We start from the raw sequence: 21,810 nt of genomic DNA on the forward strand, positions 1-21,810 counted from the left end.
GTTTTGCTGAAATGGTGAAATATCCCTTTAATCCATTTTTTACATTCATTTTGTCCTATTTCATGCCATAAACGCCACTGATAAGTTTGGCTGAAGTTCTAATTTTTCAGAAATGAAGCAGAAGGATTTTCACCTGTGGTTTTGATGAGGTTGAAGTGTTTTAAAAGTATATCGTATGCTTTGTTTTTAAATCCGCTTTTACATGACGTGACTCAGGTTTACTGTAGCCCTCAGTGGGCTCCCTGTTCTCCTCCCCTAACACTAAAACCTAAAAATGGGACACATCCTGTCTGTCTGGCTTTTATGAAGCTTTAACTCCCACAGTTCCTCCGGTCAGGCCTGTGCTCATTTGTTTAGTCTGTCAGGTGTTTTCCTGAGTTACTGTCATAGTTTTATATGACAACTTCCAGCTTGAATGCCAAATGAGTTACATCATGGGGAGAGATGTATTTTAGGACTAATATTTACATAACACAGACCCTGTTTCCTCTTTGTGTCACTTGAGATTAAACCATGTGATGAAATGTGAATGAGGGCAATGTTATGGCTAGGAACAAGCAGACAGATAGCAGTGATAAACATCATAAAAATAAGAGAGAAAGGAAGGGAAATCTGTAACAGAGGAGTGTTTGGAGCCCGCTTTTTGATGCCTGGCCTGTGGGCACGGCACCTTCCCTCCTCGCCTGGAGCATGTCTGGCTTTTCGTCTGGCTTTTACAGGAGAGTACACAGATTACTTGTAAGGACTGAGACGGTTCAGTGAGCTGAAGGTACTAGGTGACATGGCAGGCTAAGGAGAGCAGGGGGAGGGAACCATATCCTTTTACAGTCTGGAAATAAAGCGGGCCAACGGCGGTGGATTGGCCCCATGTCTGTCATCTTATTGGGTCATAAGATGACGAGACCACAGCAGGAGCGCTTTCTGTGAAGGTCCAGCACCAGACTGTCGCAGGCAGGAGGGTAAAAAATAAACCGACCCATTTTACCGTACAGTGTGTTTGACATTCGAATCAGAAGTACAGGAAGTAACCAAGGTCACTGACAGTAATTGTTCAAGAAAAGTCAGATATATATTGCTTAGAGAGGTTATAGCTTTTTAATTAAATAAAAGACCAATAATACTTTAGGATTAGTGTACCAGCTTTTTTTCGAGGAGGTCGGCAGAATATCATTAATGCAATTATGAAGCAAAGTACCACAGCTGTTAGCTTAGAAAGAAAATGGAAAACAGCCTGGGGGGGGTATATGGGTGGAGTTTTACCATCATGCATCATGAAGTGGTAAGATGTTTTTTAAAATCTGTTTGGATGTTGGCTGTTGTAGAGTGATTGCTACAGGGATTCCTTACTCATGCTTCTGGTAGATTATTGTCATTTTTGATGTGAAACACTTTTGTACCATGAGTGAAGTTACCCACTGAATCAGGAGCTTCAGACAGTCTTCCAGTCAAAGACTGGCTGGAGTAAAGGATGGTGTGCTGGGCTTTATCAACAGCTCTACCTTTGTTGCTTTGCTTCATCCTTGCAGGAGACCACTGTGTTTAGCCACAAGTGTTCAACTCAGTGTGGCAATATTGAGTTACTATGAAAACCGCGCAGTAATGTGTCAATATCAAAACTGTAAATACTCCAAAATAACTCCCAAAGTGAAAGAAACGAACACAATGTTGTGTTAAAAGTACACAATAATGTGCTAAAACGTAAAAGAAATATAAGAATAAATGATAATTAGAATCTTAATACTTCCCAAATTTCTAAAATAAACTTGGAAGTCATCAGAGTTATCTAGAAAGAGTTAAATTTAATACTATGTGAGAGTTTAAATAAAACTGACGGTTTTGCTGTGTAAGCACTGCCCCTAACCAGCTAACATAATCTACGTCACATAACTTAACCGGTTATATCAAATATAATTTGAAGTTTCATGGCTTATTTTTTGAAATACTGGTATTGGCAGCTATTTGAATTGAAAACAGTTACTTACACTTAAAATTGTACAACTAGTTTCAAGCGGCAACAATGAATCTTTGGAGATATTGGGCCACAAATGATGGCTCCCTAATTGCCTGAGAAAACAAGCATGCATTTGTTTGCTGTATTTGAAGAAGCTTTGGAAATAGGACAGCCTGTGCACCACTGTGATGTAATTGGTCTTTAAATGTGTCCTTGGAAGGATGCAGCCCTGAATTGGGACACAACTAATAAAATCAATAATCAAGCAGAACTTCATCCACACTAACAGCAAGTCTGAATTACTTATACAATGATTTATTTGTCTGATTTAAAAAAAAAAGTATAAAAGTGCAACAAACATTCCTTGATACATCAAAGATTTAAACTTATGCCACAAATCTGTTTGACTCTGTGTAGCAAAACTAACCTGACACACCAGATGAATTTGTTTCACACATCCATCTGGAAAACCTTCAATACAAAGCATTAGGGAAAGGGCAGGGGATTTGAAAAAAACTCAGTGTGATTGGATGAACGTTCTGTCTGTCACATCTTTACAGGCCAATCAGAGCAACAAAACACGTGATGTAGCCGTGACTGAGGTGCGCATGCGCCGCTACCAAGGAATAGCGCAAACCATGGCGACTGTAGACATGTCAGTACACGATTTTAGTCGTTGTTGAAAAGAAAACTACTTACTGCCGTTCTTTGTTCTTCTTTTAATGAAGAAATGTCATCAAGTTCTGATAAATCTGGTGCTTTAGGAGCATCCACGCTAATCTCATAATTGCGCAGCCCTCTTGTTGCCGCTTGCTTATGTCACGACTCTGCCGTGCCTGAAATACTGCACCTTGTTGCTGATTGGTCCTGTCACTTTCTAACCGGGCCCAAACAGTTCTGACGGGAGCTTTGCCAGATGGATTCGCCAGTGGGAAACACGGAAATGGGCGTATCCATCTGCTTTGCAAGGTTAGCAAGAAACGATACGTTTTGGGGATTTGTTCACCTCACACATATCAGATGTGATCAGTCCAACCTCCATCCTTAAAATGTATATTTCAAATGTTCTTTCCTCTTGATGACCTTTCTGATTAAAATTGACATAAATGGTGATGGAAATGAATCTATTATCAGGTATAAGGGTTGACTTTACAACTTAAAGCAACTTTTCTTTAACATGGGACCAGGGGTGGAGAGCAATGAATTACATTTAGTCAAATTACTATAATTGAGTAGTTGTTTGTGTACTTGTACATAATTTTTAGGGAATATTGTACTTCTTTACATTAAAAAAAACAATTACTGGGTAAAAAAAACAACAACTTAAACTAAAAGTTAAAACAAGGAGGTCCAAGCCTTCCTTCAATGACAACGGGCCAGTTTGGCTTCGAGTGCACATGATGGTCAGTAGTGCACAGAGAAAGAATGATTCCACATGTCATCCAAAAACATTTGGTGCATTTCACTTTATTATAAAGGTTTGTCTTTGACTAAACAACCTGGTTGGAGATCTGTATTCCTTTGCTCTTATTGCACATTGGGGAAAGATCATGTTTAACTGTACAATGCCTATGGATATCAAAAAAGCTACCCAGTACTCAGTACTAGATTTATTACCACTTTTCTGATTTATAGACTTTTTTTTTCTTTAACTTGAGTGAATTTGAACCAAAGTAACTGTACTTTTACTTGAGTACAATAGCCTTGCACTTTTTCCAGCTCTACATGGGACACAGCCAGCAACAGTTGAGATTGCAGTTGGGGTTTTACATGGGCTTAGTATGTGGAGAACTAATCCTTGGCTGAGTGCACTGACCTCCTGTTTTTTTTTTTACACAGATCAAAAAATGGATTTGGCTCCCTTCAGACACAGCCAGTCTAGTTTTTCCCTCTTTAAAGACTTTATACTACGCTAAGCTAACCAGCTGTGAGTTGCACCTACCCATACACCATAATGAAATTTGAGTGGTATCATCCTTCTGATCTAAATCCTGACAAGAGAACAACTTAGCTTAGTCCAAATCATTCCTTTTATGATCTGGCTCAGTAGATATCAAGTTGTGGAACAGAGAAAACAACAAACAGCTGGAGTAAAAGGAACAAAGGAATTTGTCTATAATGAGCATCGCTTTCATCCAGCCAGGGGAATACACCACAGACTGGCCGAGATTAGACATCCTTCCTGCAGCATTTTTCATGGTGGCTCCTGGGATTTAAGGATCGAAAAACATGCATATGATGTACAAAGGGAGCAGCTCAAGGTGCATCGCCCCTTGCCCTCACAGATCATCTGGAGACAACCGAAAATAACCCATGCAAATCTAAAAACACACAGACATGAACCCTTTCCCCTTCAAACCAAGGAGGCCGTCACTGTGACGAGAGTCGCAGTATTCCAGGAATGTCCTGATCCGTCAGGGCCGAGATGCCTTAGGGAAGAGACTGAGAATGCTCACCCCCCCTCTTACACACTTTTCTTTAACATCTACACGCACATATGAGAGGATGATTCATATGACAGGCCTTATTCATAGTAAGAGTACATCACTCCTGATCTCACGCACTCACAGGTATAATGTATATTCTCACTGACGTAGTCTCCTTTTCATCTTCACTCCTCTATGTCTCATCTTCTCTACTTTTTCTAAGATTTGAAAATATTCACATGCTGTCCAGGGATTTTGATCCATCTTAGCCACTGGCACAGCTTTCTGTAATACCATACACCCATTTTTCCTGGCAATGACTCAATGAGGTTATGTCATTGTTAGAGTTCTTTTTTTAAATGGCATGCCTATGGATGATTACTGGGGTTAAGGGTTGTGCGACCCCTCAGGTGCTGGGCTGTTGCCTGTCTGAGGAGGCAGGTAAAGCAGCGTTAATGAGTGGCAGTTAAAAATAGGTGCTGATAGGGGACAGGAATGCAGCACAATGAAACACATGTCACCTAGCACCTGGATGGCTGTTTGAGATAGCCTGAATATTTAATTCATTTGTTAAGACCAAAGCTTCTCTACTCTGAATCTGGTGACAATTTATTTTATCATAGTTGCTTCATGGGGCAAAAAAGAGAAAGTGATGCCTGATCAAGGATGAATTAAACATTTATTAGTTTTAGGGAAATACAAACGGCTGCAATCACAGCACTTAGTCTGTGTGGATAGATCTCAGGCCTGCACTTCTGGATACTGCAATTTTACTCCGTTCTTCTTTGCAAAACTGCTCAAGCTCTGTCGGGTTGCATGAGTATCTGGCATTAACAGCCCTTTTTCAAGTCCAGCCACAAATTCTCTATTGGATTTAAGTCTGGGCTTCTTTACTGTATGCTTCAGGTCATAGTCTCTCAGGAAAACAAATCTTCTCTCAAGCTTTAGTTCTCTTTCAGACTGAATAGGATTGTCCTCCAGCATTTTCATATATAGAGCTGCATTCATTTTGCCTTCCACCTTTTCAAGCCTTCCAGGGCTGGCTGCTGAGAAGCATCCCCACAGCATGATGCTGCCACCACTGTGCTTCACAGTGGGGATGGTGTGTTTGTGGTGATATGCAGTGTTTGGTGTCCGCCAAACATAGTGTCTTGTCTGATGGCCAAAAAGCACCATTTTTTTGTCTCACCAGACCAAGAAATTTCTTCCATTTAACCATAGTCTACTCTCCATCATGCCTTCCAGTGAACTGTAGTCATGATTTTATGAGTTTTCTTCAACATGCCACTGTCCCATACAGCTTTGCTTTGTGAAGAACCCAGGCAACAGTTGCTGTACGCAGAGTCTTTCCCGTCTCAGCTGCTGAAGCTTGTAACTCCTTCAAAGGTGTGGCCTCTCTCACTGGTCTTCTTCTTCCGCAGTCACTCTGTTTGTAAGGACAGCTTGATCCAGGCAAATTTACACATGCACCACATTCCTTCTATTTTTTTGATGATGGATTTCACTGAACTCTGGGAGACAAATGTTGTATCCATCTCCTGACTTATACTTTTCAATGACCTTTTCTCTGAGTTGCTTGAAGTGTTCTTTTGTATTCATGGTGCAATGGTAGCCAGGAGGAATACTGATTAACCAGTGACTGGTTCCGGACACAGGTCTCTTTATACTACAATCACTTGAGACACATTCACTGTACTCAGGTGATCCCCATTTCACTAATTCTGAGACTGCTGGCACCAATTGGCTGGCCCTCTGTTGAATTAGGTCATTCACATGAAAATGGGTGAATATTTATACTGTCCCTTATTTTACATTACATGCTTTTATTGAAATGGCATTTGTAGAAATTTCACTTTGACATTAAAAAGGGTTTTTTTGCCAATAAAGCCAAGTTATAGTGACCATGATTTATCCATAAAATCACTGAAAGGACAAACATTACTTTTCTAGGCGCTGTATTTTAGGGTTATTTTTTTCAGTCATTGTCTTTCTATCTTATATAATTTCTTGCCTATTTTTATGCTGCATTTGTGAAGCACTTTGTTACTTGGATTTTTAAAAGTTCTCTATTAGTAGGGATGATTATTATGTAACACATCACTATTATTATTACAATCTATTGTTATAATATATATGTTGAAAAAATCCTTTAAAATATTGAAAGGGGTTGAAATATTCAAAATTGTCTTCTAAAGATGGTGTTTCCTCTTGAAAATGTCTGGTACCATGACTCAGGGGAGGGGTCAGACAAGAAACATGAAGCAGGCGGGGCTAATGTTCTCATATTTCCAAATGTCAATGAACGCACCATAACATGTTGAACCCCGGAGCGCGTGCGACGAAATAATTCACGGATAATTACTGCGGTACTGTCAGTTAATTCGAGTTAATTCCTGTGGTATTTCTACACCATGACGGTCCAAAATTAGCTCGTGCTGCTGTATGTCGGCTGTATTTCCTTCTGCACTATGGCCATTTGTGAGTAGCTGTTCTTTATCGATAGAAAAGTAACATGATAGAATATTTACGACTGGATGTCCGCTGGTAACGATGGCGCGTGCCTGCCTGTTTGGAATATAACGAACAACAGGTGACTTTATGTAGGCTAAAGCAAAGCGGCAAAAACTCCTCCAGGATGAGACTGTGGACGTTGCTTTTCTTTATCCCGGTGTGTGCATCCTTTCCTGACCCAACCGGTGAGTTTAAACATTTGTGACAAAGAGTGTTAGCACGTTTTTAAAGAGTTAAATGATCAAAACAAACAATGCTTTGGTGCTATTTTTAAAAAATGTGCACGAATCATTGAACTGTGACTTTGTTGAAGTATCTGAAAAAGGAAATTCGGCCTACTTACTCAGAAAATGCGATTTAGGTGATTGAATTATTTTTTTATTTATCTTGGCTTAAGTTGAGTTGCTACTTGTTGACTTGAACTGAAAAACTTAATATGGTTGCTTTTCCCAAATGAGGCATCATTTTCTTTTTTTCAGTGTATGTGAGTTGAGAGAAATTACTTCTATGACTGCAGTTTTCTCTTAAATGATAAACACATCTTTTCTTCCCAGAAACATCTAAACACAAAGTTGGATCTGAGAGCCGCTGCTCTCGAAGAGCTTGTAACCCCCGCATGGGCAACTTAGCTCAGGGCAGAGTCCTGAGCACCCTGTCTATGTGTGGATCCAACTCTTCGGAGCCTTTTTGCTTTTACAAAGAGACCTCTGCCCTCCGCAGCAGGGGGTCCTGCCGGGCTGCAAAATGCAGCAAGTGCAACTCTGCCATCCCCAGCCAGGCACACCCTCCCTCTGCTATGAGTGACTCTCCCTTCAGGAACCCTGACACTTGGTGGCAGTCTGCTGAAGGGGTGAAGGAGGAGATGCTCCAGCTTGATCTGGAGACAGAGTTCCTCCTAACTCACCTCATCCTGGTGTTTCGCTCCCCCCGCCCTGCTGCCATGGTGCTGGAGCGATCCCAGGACCATGGGCACACCTGGAAGACCCTCAGGTATTTTGCTAAAGACTGTGAGGAGGTGTTTGGCCAGGCTGAGAGGTCACCTGGCTCAGAGAGTGGAGCAACCTGCACTTCAAAGTATTCAGGAGCTTTTCCTTGCACTAGAGGAGAGGTGAGTCCAGGGGGTGGTTATAAAGAGTTTACATGGTTGGTCAAAGAAAGGGAAATGAGTGGGACAGTGTGGCATGAGAGCACAGAGACTGGGCATATTAAATGCCATTTTAACAGGTGAGTTACTGGAAACATCAGTGAAAAGGCATTTAACTGCAACATTTTTAACCTGATCATTCTCCTGCTGTAGGTTTGATCTGCAGGCATCAAGACAAATACAAAGGACAGTATCAGAAAATACAAAAATCTGACATTTTAAGCTACAGACATCATTATTCCATTAGAGTTGTGCTTACCATGATATATACAGATGTTTAAATGTCACTTAAAATATTGTACTTCAAAAGTGTGCATCTAACCTGTGTCTGAGCACATCTGATCTTTATCAAACACCCAGTCAGTCAGTTGCTGCTTCAACATTTTGTCAAGGTTCTTTAGAACATGTGCCTCTGACTCTCTCCAATCGTTTCTCGTCCTTTTTCAGCTGTAGAAATAGGTTAAAAATCATCTGGTAATTATTGTATGAATATAGCCAGAAGTCGGCATCATCAAAGTATCTGCCCCATCATGCCCATCTTTAGATCCTCTTGTGGATTATTGCTGCTCACAGTAATGGGCCCTCTGCCAACAGTAGGTGTAAATGAACCTGAACATGTCACTGTCACTAATAGCTCTGACATGGGCAGAACCACAAAAAGGAGAAGAGACTTACACGTGGAGGTTTGGCTAATTTGTTAGAGCAAGTGCCTGTAGACAAGCACTGGCGCACTGGTCATAGGATCAATTCCTGATCCTGGCACATTCCCCACAGCCTCATTCCCGTTTCCATCTCTATTCACTCACCAACTCTACAGTAGAATCCACAAGAAGCCCAAAACAGACTAAAACGGATTAACTTACCCCTTGGTTTTATCTACAAAGCAAGAGGCAGGAAAATTTGTGTCTTGGGAAGACGGTCTCTGAAATAGTTTTTTTAATAGATTTAAAGCTTTGTAGAATCTTTGAATAACACCTTAATGATCTGTGACCCAGGATTGGTTGATCTGCGTTTGTAATTGCTCTATGTTTCCTGTCTGTAGATTTGTTAAGTATGCTGCTGCCTCTCTTGGCCAAGATTCTCTTCTAAATAACACCATAAATCTTGGTTTTCTTGCTTAAATTGTTTCAGATTTAAGAAAAATATGATTATATTTCATAATAATATTCCACTGATAGTAAGCTGTAATAATATATCCACCCAGTGTCGATTAAGCTTTAGTTAAAGATAAATGCAAAGAATAAATCTGAAATTAGATGATGATATTGAGACATCTGGAGGTGACCACATCTGAACATAACAACACTGACTTCACAGCAGCAACACTCACCATCTGCTCAACTCTTTCTTGTCCGTCTATTGGCACCAAAATGCACTATAAGCTGACATCACACACCCCACTGAACAAACAGTTGACCGGGCTTTGTAAACTGATCTCCTCTGATCGCCTTTGGGAGACCTTTTTTGTTAGGCCAGCTTTCTGAGCCGCAAACTGCTTTGACATGCACGGCCAGAATATCAATGTTCACTCTTACCTCTGATGTTCGCTCAAAGCGTTTTCTGACCCGCTGCATCATCACAGGCCGGTCTGAGCCAGATAATCAGCTATGCTTAATTCATGAGAAGACCTTTTATTCGCATAGATCGTGTAAAAGAGATTCTCACTGGGCCACAGAGGCTCAGACCATGTTGGGAGGTTCTTACTAAATGTCTGAATGAATAAATGGCTTTGTCTGATCTCATAATTGTAGTTTATCTGCAACAAGTATGCATCTTGATAGTGTGTCAGCTCTCTCTGTAAGCCTCTAACTCTTTATATAATTAGTGCCTCCTTTGCTAAACATGCAAAACTTACCCAAAACATTGTTTTGGGGAGTTTAAGCAATAAAATGACAATTCAAAAATGATATTTTTAGTCAGAACTCTGTATGCAGGAAAGAGATGAAGCATTCAAACTCCGGAAAGCATGCTGATTATGATTGAACCAATTCTTATGTAGCTAAGTTAGCTTATTTATCAAGAACAATAATCATCTAGTAAATCTTGATGTTAATATCTTCACTGTTTCATTAATCACACATTGTCACATAAAAGAAAGCCAAAGGGATTCCTTTGTTTTAAACAGATTATTGCTGCTGTCAGGCCATAACCTCCCATTGCCAAAATCCCCAATTTTCCGGGAATGAAAAAATCCCCTATATTTTTTTTTTAAATAATTCAGCACTGAATCACCTTGTGGCATGTTTTGTTGATTTTTTTATATGTAAAATCCACCGACAGATGTAAATGGGACTTATTTATGGAGTTGAAAAGGTTGGTTATGTCATCATAGTCTGAACTGTCAATGAGTTCTCTTTCATAAGACAAAAGTGTCAAGTTGTGTAGGTGTCCAGTCAGCATGGATGATCTCAGGCGTGTTTGGATCCTGTTTGTTGCAGAGAAAAGTCTCTCCACGCTGCAGGATGTTGAAGGCAGTGTTATGATGGCCCTTAAAGGGATACTTCAACATTTTGGCAAATTCGCCCATTGCCATAATCCCAATAGTCTTAGTAATAGGTTTGTTATCTTTAGTTATCGGTGCAAGCTATTTTTAGATCAGCGAGGCTGAGATGTGAGCTGCTTTGCCAATGTTATGGAGACGTGTTATTTCCAGCTTTCCCTCATCAAACTCATCAAATACACAATCCAACAACTCCAAAATGCTCTCTTTGACAAGTTGTGGTGAAATTGCCAAAATGTTGACGTATCCCTTTAACAGACTATTCATGTTTGGAAAAATGTCAGCGGGACAGTTGTCCAGTACTTCCATTAATGTGGCAAAGTTATGCTGGATGAATACAGCATGTTTAGCAGCAGCAGGGATTTTTACCCCATACAAAGCGCACAGACCCTTTAGAACGTCTTTCTCATCAAAAGATTCAGATCCAGGTGCAAGTCTGGAGGATGCTCTCATGACCCCATTCATGTCTCTTTAAACCGGCTGTTTAACTCGGTCATATGTCTGTCAATAATACAGTTCCACAGGGCTCTTAAATCCTCGTTGCTCTTGATGGCCAAATTTTTTTCCCAGTGTTGAGATGACAACAGACTTGTGAAACTTTGTAGGCAGCTTACGCTCACGTGAAGCAACAACATCCCATTTATTTATTTCATGCTTTTCCATCATTTCCTCTGTTGGTCTGAGCACGTTGGAAAAGTCACCTCCTGAATCATCCCTGAAAGTTGCATATGTGGCTTTCAGCGTTTGGATCAATGATATACAGTCTGTAACACACAGTGTTGTGCTCTGCAACCCCTTAGTGGCAAAATCACTGCTTTCAAACAGTTTGCAAAATATGACAAGCATGAAAACAAACTTTTTTGTTTGTTATCTGTTGCAACAGCAGCTCTGCTTCTATTTTACTTTGTCCGCTGGTTTTGGAAAATCCAGCCAGAGTTTCCAGTATCACATCAAACAAGAGTAATACCTTATGCACTGATCTCGACTTTGAGCTCCATCTGGTATCACAGGAGCGCTCCAGCTCCATCACCTGATGGCCGGGATGCGTGCCCTTTTGTATCTTCATCAAACGAGAGTGCTGCTGAGCACCGGTGAAGAAGCTGTGTAACTGATTTACAATGTCAAAAACCTGCTTACATGTCTGGACACTTTAGCAGCAGCACAAAGCATAAGTTAAGTCAGTGAGAGTTGCAGTGTACATAAATGGCGTTTGGAAATGTTTCTTTTAAAATTACCTGGACCCCTCCCTTGTGCCCTGACATGACTGATGCTACATCGAAACAGAATCCAACACAGAGAACAGGATCCAGTCCAAGAGGTTGAAGGGTTTCTAATATTTTCTGTGATATTCCTTGTGCTGACAAATCTGCTGTCTCAACAAAGCCCACTGCTCACTCTTTGATGACACCTGCATGGATGAATCGCACACACACTGCGACCAGCCCATGTTTAGCCACATCTTTATACTCATCTGCAAGTATGGCAAAATATTGTCCATGCAGTTCCGCCTTTATCGTCCAAAGCAGAATTGATAACCCAGCTTCAAGCAGCTCATCCTTGATGTGGTGGCCCATTAATGTGGCATTTTGGGGCAGCTCTTTCAGTCTATTCTCAATTTTTGGAGCATATTTTGACATGGACTTGAGAAGCTTCAAGAAATTAACCTTATTAAGTAGGTCCTCATTTTCTCTGTGGCCTCTTAGTGGTATTTCTAACTTGGCACACAGCAAAGCAATGTCCAGCACAACTTTGACATGTTCCCGGTTTCGCTCCACAAATGAGGGTGTATCCCAGTGAAGCTGGTTCAAAACTGTCCCACAGCTTTTTGGTCCATGACTGTCCCTGTATGATGCCAGTTTACATAGCATGCGGCTTGCTAGATTCATGTTTATTACATGCCTTTCCAGCTTCTGCAGCCATCTCTGGTAAAAGAGGATTCAGTATACATCTCTGCAAAATGTCTACATGCCTTGCAAAACACAGCATCCCGTTCTATACTGTACTCGATCCATTTGAACTTCTCATACCAGCTGCTGTTAATTGAGCGTGATTTCCCGTTTTTAACAGTAGTTGGAAATGCCAGCTTTGGTTGAGAGGCGCATTCTTCCAGGGCAAATAGGTCAGTTGGTGCCGAGGATGTGCCCGCCAAGGCAGGACGTTGTACCTGGAGTGTGGCAGCCTGCATGTTGCCGTTAGCCAAATTGGATGTGGAGGCTTCTCCATTACTATCAAATGTTTCATCTTGCTGCATAGTCTCCTTAAGCACGGCCTGGTCCAAAGAAGTTTTATCCTCTAGATGTTTTTTTAAACAAGTGGCTCAAAGATAGCTGTTTAGCCAATGCAGCCTCTGGCTCCTGGCTTAAGGTGCACGAAACCGGCAGCGTGACCTTGCAGAACATCAGTCATCTGTGATAGTAATAGAGGAAGTTCTGAATATTATTTATTTTTAGAGCAGACTGTAGACATTTTAAATTCCTCTGAGAAACACACATTTAAACATTAAATTAATTGTCATTTATTCATTCTTTGATTTATTCAGTCACAGAATTTTCATGTATCTGATTGGGTGGGCCAGCTGTCAATGTGGGCGGGTCTGTGCACACTCAGGCCCACCCATAGATCCAGCCCTGCTACTATGGCTCTGAGATGGCAGCTTTGACTAGAAATTAACTTTTGAGTTGTGTCAATTTTGGTATCCCCCTGATAAAATAATACCATTTACGTCTGGTGATTGGCTTAAAAATTGCAGTATTGAGACAGTCTTGTCACTGATTTTTTTCTTTACAGGTCAAATAAAGGCCTCACTAACTTTAGTCTGTTTCATAACCAATTAAAAAGTCCTCCCAGGAGCTTTAATGAGTGAAAGAAAAAGAGCTGCATGTCCTTATTTAGAGCTTAAGAGATTTTATTGGCACAGTGACTCCTCAAGGAGCACGAAAGAAGAACCAGAGCCCTGTTTTTTATTTGGTTTATTTGGTATTTCATGTCTCTGTCATGGTCGTCTATGTCTCTTATATTTCTTTTCTTACTTGTTGAAGACAGTTTTTAAAATTCATCAGCACCAATTTAACATTTTTTTTTGTATTTGCCTTCTTCTTTGATCTCCAGGTGATCTATCGTGCGCTGTCACCCTGGCACTCAGTGGATCCGTACGGATCCGTGGCTCAGGATCAGCTCATGATCACCAACCTAAGAGTCCGTCTGTTGCAGCACCAACCATGTCCCTGCCAGACCAAACACCCTGATGCTGCCGTCCTCCCTACACAACATTATGCCATCTATGATTTTATTGTGAAAGGCAGCTGCCTTTGTAATGGACATGCTGAGCATTGTGTACCAGCCAGTGACTACAAACCCAGCCTACAGAACACCAATAACATGGTGAGTTATGTTAGATTTGTCTTTATGCATATGTAGCTTTTAAGTGCATAATAAGGCACCAAGGAGAAGCACTTGTACAGTTTATTTGTTGTGAAAACTTATGCAAAAGTGTCACCCTGCAGTCCTCAGGCAGCCTCATATCATCTCCTTTCTTTGTTTTACTCTTTAAGTTTGGGACTGAACTGTTAGGGGTTTTGTTCCCACCACTCCCTCATTACTCAGCTGTGCATTGGTATGTGCTGCTTATGCTGAACTCTGTAGTGAAGGCTAAATATTAGGCAACAGCTTTACCTACCATTACAGGGATTTAACTAGGTGGAAACCTTCATTATAGTATCCAGTGTAAAGCTTTGAAAATCCCCCGGTCTCTGTCATAATATTGCCTTTACAGTAAATGAAGAACAGAGCCAATTGTTTAGATCCACTGTGCTCTGAATGGGTGTAGACATGTTATACTGGAAGTGTGTAACTCAGTGACTGTCTTTGTAGATGCTGGTGTGTGAATAACGATAATGGGGTAGTGTTAAAGACGTCAAATGTTGGTGTAATAATGGTATAATTCTGCATTAACTAAAGGAGTTAACATGTATACAATAAATACCACCCTTTGATTCAGCCTTCAATGTAATGTTGCTACATTGTTTAAAGGTCACCACACCCTGGTCTATACTTCAAGGTTAATGACAGTATCTATACTACAGTCTATAGCTTTATGAAAAAGTTAAGCTCAAAGTAAATCTTTAAGACTTAAAAAAATAAAATGCAGAAATAACACTCTTTTGCAAAATTAAATAATTAAAAAAAGGTAAAAAGGTAAATACTCGATGGAAGATTTTTCTTTGATCTTCTTTGACTGGGGTAGCCTAAGTAGGCTGGTAGTTTACACAGTTTAGCATAAAGTTTTTGTGTGCATAGGCAGATATAAAAATTATTTACTTACCCTTTTTATCACCACTAATGGTTTCTACTTTCACCACTAACATTTAGGTATCTAGACAATGTTCAGGTCTTGTGTGATTATTTAACTGGAAAAAGTAATATGGATGGCATTTATGGATGATCAAGAGGAGGACAACATGGACTGGATCTTCTTTAGATAGAACTTAATGTATGCATGAGATAAGGTAAAGAAAATACATTAAATGTACACATTAGTTCCCTGGAGGGAGAAACAGAAGGGACTCTTAAAAAATGATGCAAAGATAAGGAGCAAATGCTCTCCTGTTGGTGGGCGTCAGGATTGAAGTCGGTGACGTCAGGTCAGGGTGTCAAACGAGACGAGGATGTACGAAAATTTCTGACATGCTAGACTTGCCAAGTCAGGGACGTGGGGTGTAATGCATTCTTTGTTAATCATGTCATACTTTAAGACCATTTGTTGTTTCCCAACATTCAAAATTGAACCTGAGTTTCTATGGAGAGCGAATGAATCTGGCTGAATTCGTGTAGTCTGAGCCGGCCTTAAAAGCTTTCTATGCGACTTTCAGAGAAGATTTATGGACCAGAACAAATACACACCCCTTCATACTTCTGCTCCTTCCTCCTCTCTACCCCTGTAGTCCTCTTTCAGCAGCAAGTTTTGAATGGATGGGAGAGGCAATAGATAATTCAAGCAGTCATAGTACAAGAGATAGCATCTCAAGGCTGTAAAAAGTTCTTTAAAAAAATGCATTAAAAATACCTGTCAAAAATATAAGAGTCCAAAACATGCAGTGAATAAATACAAATTCAAAAATTAATGTAAATAGTAACACAACAAGGTTCTAGCTTATTTCTCTGTCTGTCTTGTTTGTTTGGCAGGTCCATGGTAAATGTGTCTGTAGACATAACACGGCTGGTGACCACTGTGAGCGCTGCGCTCCTCTCTACAATGACCGACCCTGGCAGGCTGCCAACGGCATCACAGGGATGCCGCACGAGTGCCAGAGTGAGTGATGGGGCACAGAGTCAAATGCAGAGTAGGACACACAGCGTGTAGACTTATCTCCAAAATGAATTTAGCCTCATAAATCACACGTAACCTTTACACGCTCATGCCTGATGAATCACAGAGCAGTTCCTCTTTTTTATGTTACCTGCTGCATGAGTTGTCACTGCTATCACTTTGAAATTTAAAGATTAGCTGGACAAAGACATAACCTCTCAGTACGTTTGCTTGTCTGTTTCATCCTAGAGTGCAAGTGTAACGGTCACGCCAAGAGCTGCCACTTCAGTCGGGGATTGTGGCTGGCATCTGGACGACGGAGTGGAGGTGTTTGTGATGAATGTCGCCACAACACAGAGGGCCGTCACTGCCAGAACTGTAAGAAAGGCTTTTTCAGAGACCCCAGCCGACCAAAGACTGCCCCTGACTCCTGCACACGTAAGGCCCTTAACCCTCTTATACTTCAGAGTATGGGTCTGTTCCCCCTCAAACTGTACCTCTGTGAGTGACAGCCAACAGGGAATTCCAATTAGGAAGGGATGCCTTTGATACACAGAGGACAATAATTGAGATCAGACTTTTTGACCCTCAGATTATCTCTTTGATAAGAATATTTTCCCAAAGCACCATTCTGAGTCTCTGCCCTGCCTGCCGCTGGATCTAGCAGGAAAGTCAGAGACTGTACTGTTTTGGAATGTGACTGTAATTGCAAACAATGGAGGAATTTCTCATGGAGCATGCAAGCGCATTTTTCCCATTCTTGCCCTTTCCCCCCGCCAGGCACGCTGCAGTATTTTTAAGACCAAACATGCCGTTTTTGGAATCGAGTCTATAACAGAAAAAATCCATCTGTCATCAGAGCAGAGCATCAGGCAGCAGGTCTGACAGCACAGAGAGAAAGAGAGAGTGAGAGTGATTTACTGTTTGTTTTTGCTGCAGCTGCTCTGAGCATGTCGAGTACACACTCCCAGCTTGTCGCTCGTTACAGGAGGATGATAAAACACGCAGAAGCACAAGCAAACATATTTTAACAAAGTGAACTCCCATGGCAGTATAAAAGTAAAACAAGTGTGCTTGTCCTGTCCAGGTTCTTCGTGTGCGCTGAAAGCTTTGCATGAAAAGGTTACACATCTTCTGTTAACATGCACTGCTCCTGTTCTGTCTCCTCTGCAGCCTGTTCCTGCCACCCAGTAGGCTCTGTCCTCTCAGGTGGTCGCCCTCTCTGTAACCCCAGCAGCGGGGAGTGCACTTGTAAGCCTGGCGTCGGAGGCCCCCGCTGTGACAGCTGCATGCTGGGATACTGGGGGCTTCATGAATATGGCTGCCGTCCATGTGACTGCACAGGGGAGTGCGACCCCTACACCGGTGACTGCATTTCTGGGTGAGAGCCAGGATTTTATACCGTATACATATGCATGCGTGCTTAAAGTGATGCATGGTGTGGTGGCAGAGTGCATTCTGGGTGATTAACACTGAGCCCCCTGACTGATTTTACCTCTGCGGCACAGCTCCGATGTGGAGGTCTTCTATACAGCCATTGGCCACATGGGACACAGCAGCAATAATAGTCAGACGGCACTCTTTCGAGTAGAGGAGCTTTTCTCTGCACTGCACCACTCTGGTGAGTCACAGGTCATTTTACACTTAACACACTGCACTCTCATCAGACCACAGAGATTAAAATGCAGCTGATGATCCTAAAATCCATACATTATTAAGATTTAAATTAATCTTACAGAAGATGTTTTATATTTTACAGAGAAATGTGAATGTGTGGAGGTTACTCTCGGCAGCCCTAAACTCTTCTGTGCAGCAGAGTATGACTATGGTAAGAGCACTTTGACTGAGAGAATAATTCAATATTTTTTAACATTCACAACCCAAGAGTTGCTTACTTGACAGTTTTTAAATGTTGAATAGGCAGAGCTGTTCCTCTTGATTTCTTCTCTAATGAATCCTTAAAGATGCTTACGGGGATTTCTGGTAAACAAAAGCTGTTTTCATACATGCACTCCTGAGAATTTTTAGGCAGTTTCAGCACTGCCCCTGAACTCTTCTTGAGTTGCTAATTCACACATTCACACGTCCCTCACAGTAGTGAGTTTTCCCTGTAGAACGAGTGGGGGAATGGTCTCAGGAGGGTAGGTGTGAATAAGATGCTGCAGAAATCCAAGAGGATGGACCAGGCAACAAGGGCCCAGAAATAATCCACTTAAAGTAAAAGAGTTCTTCAGTTTCAGTTTCAAAAAAGTATTGCATTCAGATAAAGACATCTTAAGAACAACCAGTATGCATACAGATCATCAAAAATCCTGTAGTATGAACGCCAGGCCAGTAGTTGGCAGTGCAACTGTAATTAAACAACATGCACTTGTATGCTTCATTCTTCAGAGCAGTGTAATCAAACAAAAATGGCTACCGCACAAATATTTGTGTGGATGGTGATTGCTACTCCAAGTGACCCTTGAGGGAGATCAACACAAACAGAACTTCTGAGTCTGTCAGCATTGTTGTAGTGCTCTTAGTCGTGCATGGCTATCACATCGCAATGTGTACATCTCCGTTTTCAGAGCCATATTACCAGTTTATGTGTAGTTGCATCTTTGTTTGCCAGTGCATATACATCAGTGGAATATTGTGAAACCATTGGTGTTGATTTGTAGTTTGTCCTCAAAACAAGACTTGCTCACAAAAGATGTAGCAACACGGCTCTTTATAATAGTTGCATTGCAGCAATAATGCAGAAGCAGAAATTACATCAGACTTCAGTCCTCTGCAGGCATAAAATAGTATCCTACAATTTACATGTAGCTAGATGATAGCATCTTTTTATCAGACACTCCCAGCCTATTATGGTCCACATCTTTTAAACTCAGTGGTTCAAGTACATAATGATGGCTGTCTGTCAAAAATAAGGAGTCTTGAAAACCCAGGCTGAGAGAATAAATCCTGATGAAATACTGAAGTGGTAATTTTCCTAATCTTAGAAGTTCCTCTGGGGTCACAGAGGACATTATACAGTCATTTTTAGAGGCTCTGCAGTTCTCTTTGTGACAAGAAAACGTGATCTGGATGTGCCAGATTCTTCCATCCACTCAGTTATTGTTTAGAAAACTGTCTTTGCCACAGAAGATTTCAATTTTAGAGGACTAAAGTCAGCACTGATGATTGCATTTCCTTCTTGTCAACTACTAATTTGTTCAGTGACTGTTTGTGTTTCCCTTGCAGTGCTGCTTCTGAGGGTCATGTCTGCTCATGATAAGGGCTCCCATGCAGAGGTTGAGGTCAAGGTCAAAAAGGTCTTTTTCCAGAACCCTCAGCTGAAGATCCAGAGGGGAACCGTCACTCTGTACCCAGAGTCATGGACCACACAGGGCTGTACCTGCCCCATCCTCAACCCAGGTCAGCTCTCAATGAGAAACTTTATCGCTCACCATGCAGAAGCTTATAATTAGTCAGCTCTGGAGTGGACAAACTGCCAGCTTTGTGCTGAATAGAGGATCTTTGTCGCTGCTCACCGAAGCTTTGAGCGAGTGCCAACGTCCTGGCATCACTCATTTAAAACGGACATTTACAGCTTAGAGATTAAAGGCACCTCTCATTTATGGGACCATTTCACATCTAACACTTTTCCCATAATCATTTCTGGCAACCTTCAGCAGCTTTGTATTATTTAACAGGTTTATTATGGTTATATAATGATGTGTGTTGTTTTTACTGGAAATTTTCCTCCAGTTCTCTGTATTCAGTAAGATTCTCATACTGGAAAACTCTGTGTTTCTCTGCTGTGTTTTCTGCAGGGTCTGAGTATCTAGTGGCTGGTCATGAGGACTGGAGAAGCGGCCGGCTGATGGTCAACACAAAGAGCTTGGTCAAACCCTGGAAGTCAAGTCTGGGGCGCAAAATTCTCCATCTTCTCAGAGCAGACTGTGGCCACCGCTAAGAACTGCAAAGAAACAGAGATAAAGCAATGGAAACACAGACTGAACAAAAAGGACGGTATGAATAGGGTGTAGCTTGGTACTAAAATGAAAGCTAATTCCAAGGCTGATAGCAGGACATTTACAAGGTGGACTCTACACTACTGAGAGATGACACTACAAAGCTTTGGTAGAAATAAGCTCACAGTGTTAGCAGATACCTCTTAAACTCCACTAACTTAAGGCTCCTGTGAGAAGTTTTTGGTTGGTAATAAAACAGACTGAAATGCATACTGATTTCTCTTTAAGAGCTACAAAAACAACTAAGACAATCAGCATAAACATTCGGCAATTTATAGTGATAGTCTGACTCAAATTGGACTAACATGCGTGCTAGTCTGACTTAAAAAATACTTAATTCAAGAACACTCTCGTCACACATTTAACTATTTTATTGAAAAATGGATTTACACTTTTGTTTGGTGGAGAAGACTCTGCTCAAAAGATTTTCTCTGGGTTAGTCAAGCAGCAGGCTTTGACTTTCCAGGGAGTGCATGGCTAGAAGGCCCATATGGATAGATGCATTTATGACAATGCGTATTGAATACAATAAAATTAGTTCAAAAGCAATTAATACATAAAAGGATGAATCTCAATATGAGGGTGCAACAAGCTTTATGCTATGAGGAGGAGGCTGGGGTGGAGGAGGTAAGCTTTGCAAGCAGCAGCGTGGTGCATTGGCATTAATGCAAGCAGGTATAAGTGAGAAGTGCGTCATATTTAAACACCACTGGATTGAGAGAGGCGATAATTGGGATCAGCTGGCTGTCAGCTGATCATGGCTGCGAACTAACGCTAAGCTTCATTAAGTTGACTTTCTCAGATCATGCAGTTCTGGATTGATTTAATCTTGCATGTTTATGTCTGAATCGAATCAAAGCTGGCCCAGGCATTCTGCGCTGGGCTTTGACCTGGGAGTCATGTTGTCCTCTACCTAAATCAACACAAGCTTTACCGTGCACTACATTGGTTGTAGCACCAGTCAAGCATAGAGTAGGTATGAAATATACAAATCTGTAAAGTTTGTCTATGTTTTCCACGTTCGACATACAACCACCTTACTACTCGCTAACTTCGCAGTTAGGTCCACACATATCATTTTTTTGTAAATAGTCATTTTAACCCTCCTGTTGTGTTTGTTTCAGCTAACACTCAAATATGAGCAGGAACATTGTATTCAATTATAAATCCACAACATTACATATATTATCCTTTAATGTTGTGTTAGATCTTTTTATAAACATCAGCTCTTGTGAACATTACAAGTTTTAAACTTGTATTTTCTAATAATGCCCTGCAGACCTAATTTACCTGAACTTATACAATTTAATATTTTAGAGAAAAAATATTATATAGATATTATTTTGACTGTAAAATGAAACATATTGTACTAATGATCACAGAGTACTTCACTGATATGTTTATTAGAGTCACTGTTTTGACACCATTAAAGTTTTCTAGACTGTCACAAAATCACAACTTTAATGACTGGTCATTTCTGACCGGGAACTCCATGGATGTATACAAGTTCCATAAAACACACATTTTTATAAAAACATTTCAGATTTATTTTGTGTGTTCAAATTCCATGTGTGAACAAAGTCATTGAACCTTATGACAAACATGAAATTAACTACACCTTTTAGAGAGAAAACTGGTAAATCGGACAGATTTGACCAGAACACAGCAGGAAGGTTAAAGCCTAAAACCTCTGCCATAGTAGGTGTTCAAATAAGCCAATTTCTCAAATGCTCTTTATATTGCCCAGACACCTTGCCCTGAGTTCACATGTCTCTCAGAAACCCTGTTGGGTGGGAGGTGGGTGTGGGGGTGGAGAGGTTCTCAGGCAGTAAGACAAGATGTCAAAAACCAACATGGAAGTGGTGGTTGAAGTCATGAGAAGATGCTATGATGACAATTTTTCTCTTTATATCAGATAATGCAACATATTCACGATATCAACTAAGTGGTGGAGAACATATTGGTGGTCAGA

General features: G+C 41.0%; 1 protein-coding gene across 2 annotated transcripts; it reads left to right on the forward strand.

The window, feature by feature from the left end:
• The first annotated feature begins 6,705 nt into the window (after nucleotides 1-6,705).
• Nucleotides 6,706-20,347, forward strand: LOC121514680 (netrin-4-like). 2 transcript variants are annotated; one of them, XM_041794908.1, is made up of 10 exons: nucleotides 6,706-7,073; nucleotides 7,443-7,996; nucleotides 13,641-13,913; nucleotides 15,714-15,840; nucleotides 16,087-16,275; nucleotides 17,011-17,218; nucleotides 17,346-17,458; nucleotides 17,597-17,665; nucleotides 19,066-19,239; nucleotides 19,638-20,347. In XM_041794908.1, the coding sequence occupies exons 1-10, from the start codon at nucleotides 7,013-7,015 to the stop codon at nucleotides 19,778-19,780; spliced, it is 1,911 nt and encodes a 636-aa protein (XP_041650842.1). In that variant the 5' UTR covers nucleotides 6,706-7,012; the 3' UTR covers nucleotides 19,781-20,347. The 2 variants fall into 2 exon arrangements, with proteins under 2 accessions (XP_041650842.1, XP_041650843.1); XM_041794909.1 differs by lacking the exon at nucleotides 17,597-17,665.
• The last annotated feature ends 1,463 nt before the right edge of the window (nucleotides 20,348-21,810 follow it).

This window comes from Cheilinus undulatus, linkage group 9 (genome assembly GCF_018320785.1).
Source record: "Cheilinus undulatus linkage group 9, ASM1832078v1, whole genome shotgun sequence".
Classification (NCBI taxonomy): domain Eukaryota; kingdom Metazoa; phylum Chordata; class Actinopteri; order Labriformes; family Labridae; genus Cheilinus; species Cheilinus undulatus.

Bases quoted from the DNA above. Each gene is read 5' to 3' on its own strand.
- LOC121514680 (XM_041794908.1), top strand. From the start codon at position 7,013: ATGAGACTGTGGACGTTGCTTTTCTTTATCCCGGTGTGTGCATCCTTT. The intron at 15,841-16,086 runs GTGAGTGATGGG...GTTTCATCCTAG, and splicing joins GATGCCGCACGAGTGCCAGA to AGTGCAAGTGTAACGGTCAC. The intron at 17,459-17,596 runs GTGAGTCACAGG...TATATTTTACAG, and splicing joins CTCTGCACTGCACCACTCTG to AGAAATGTGAATGTGTGGAG.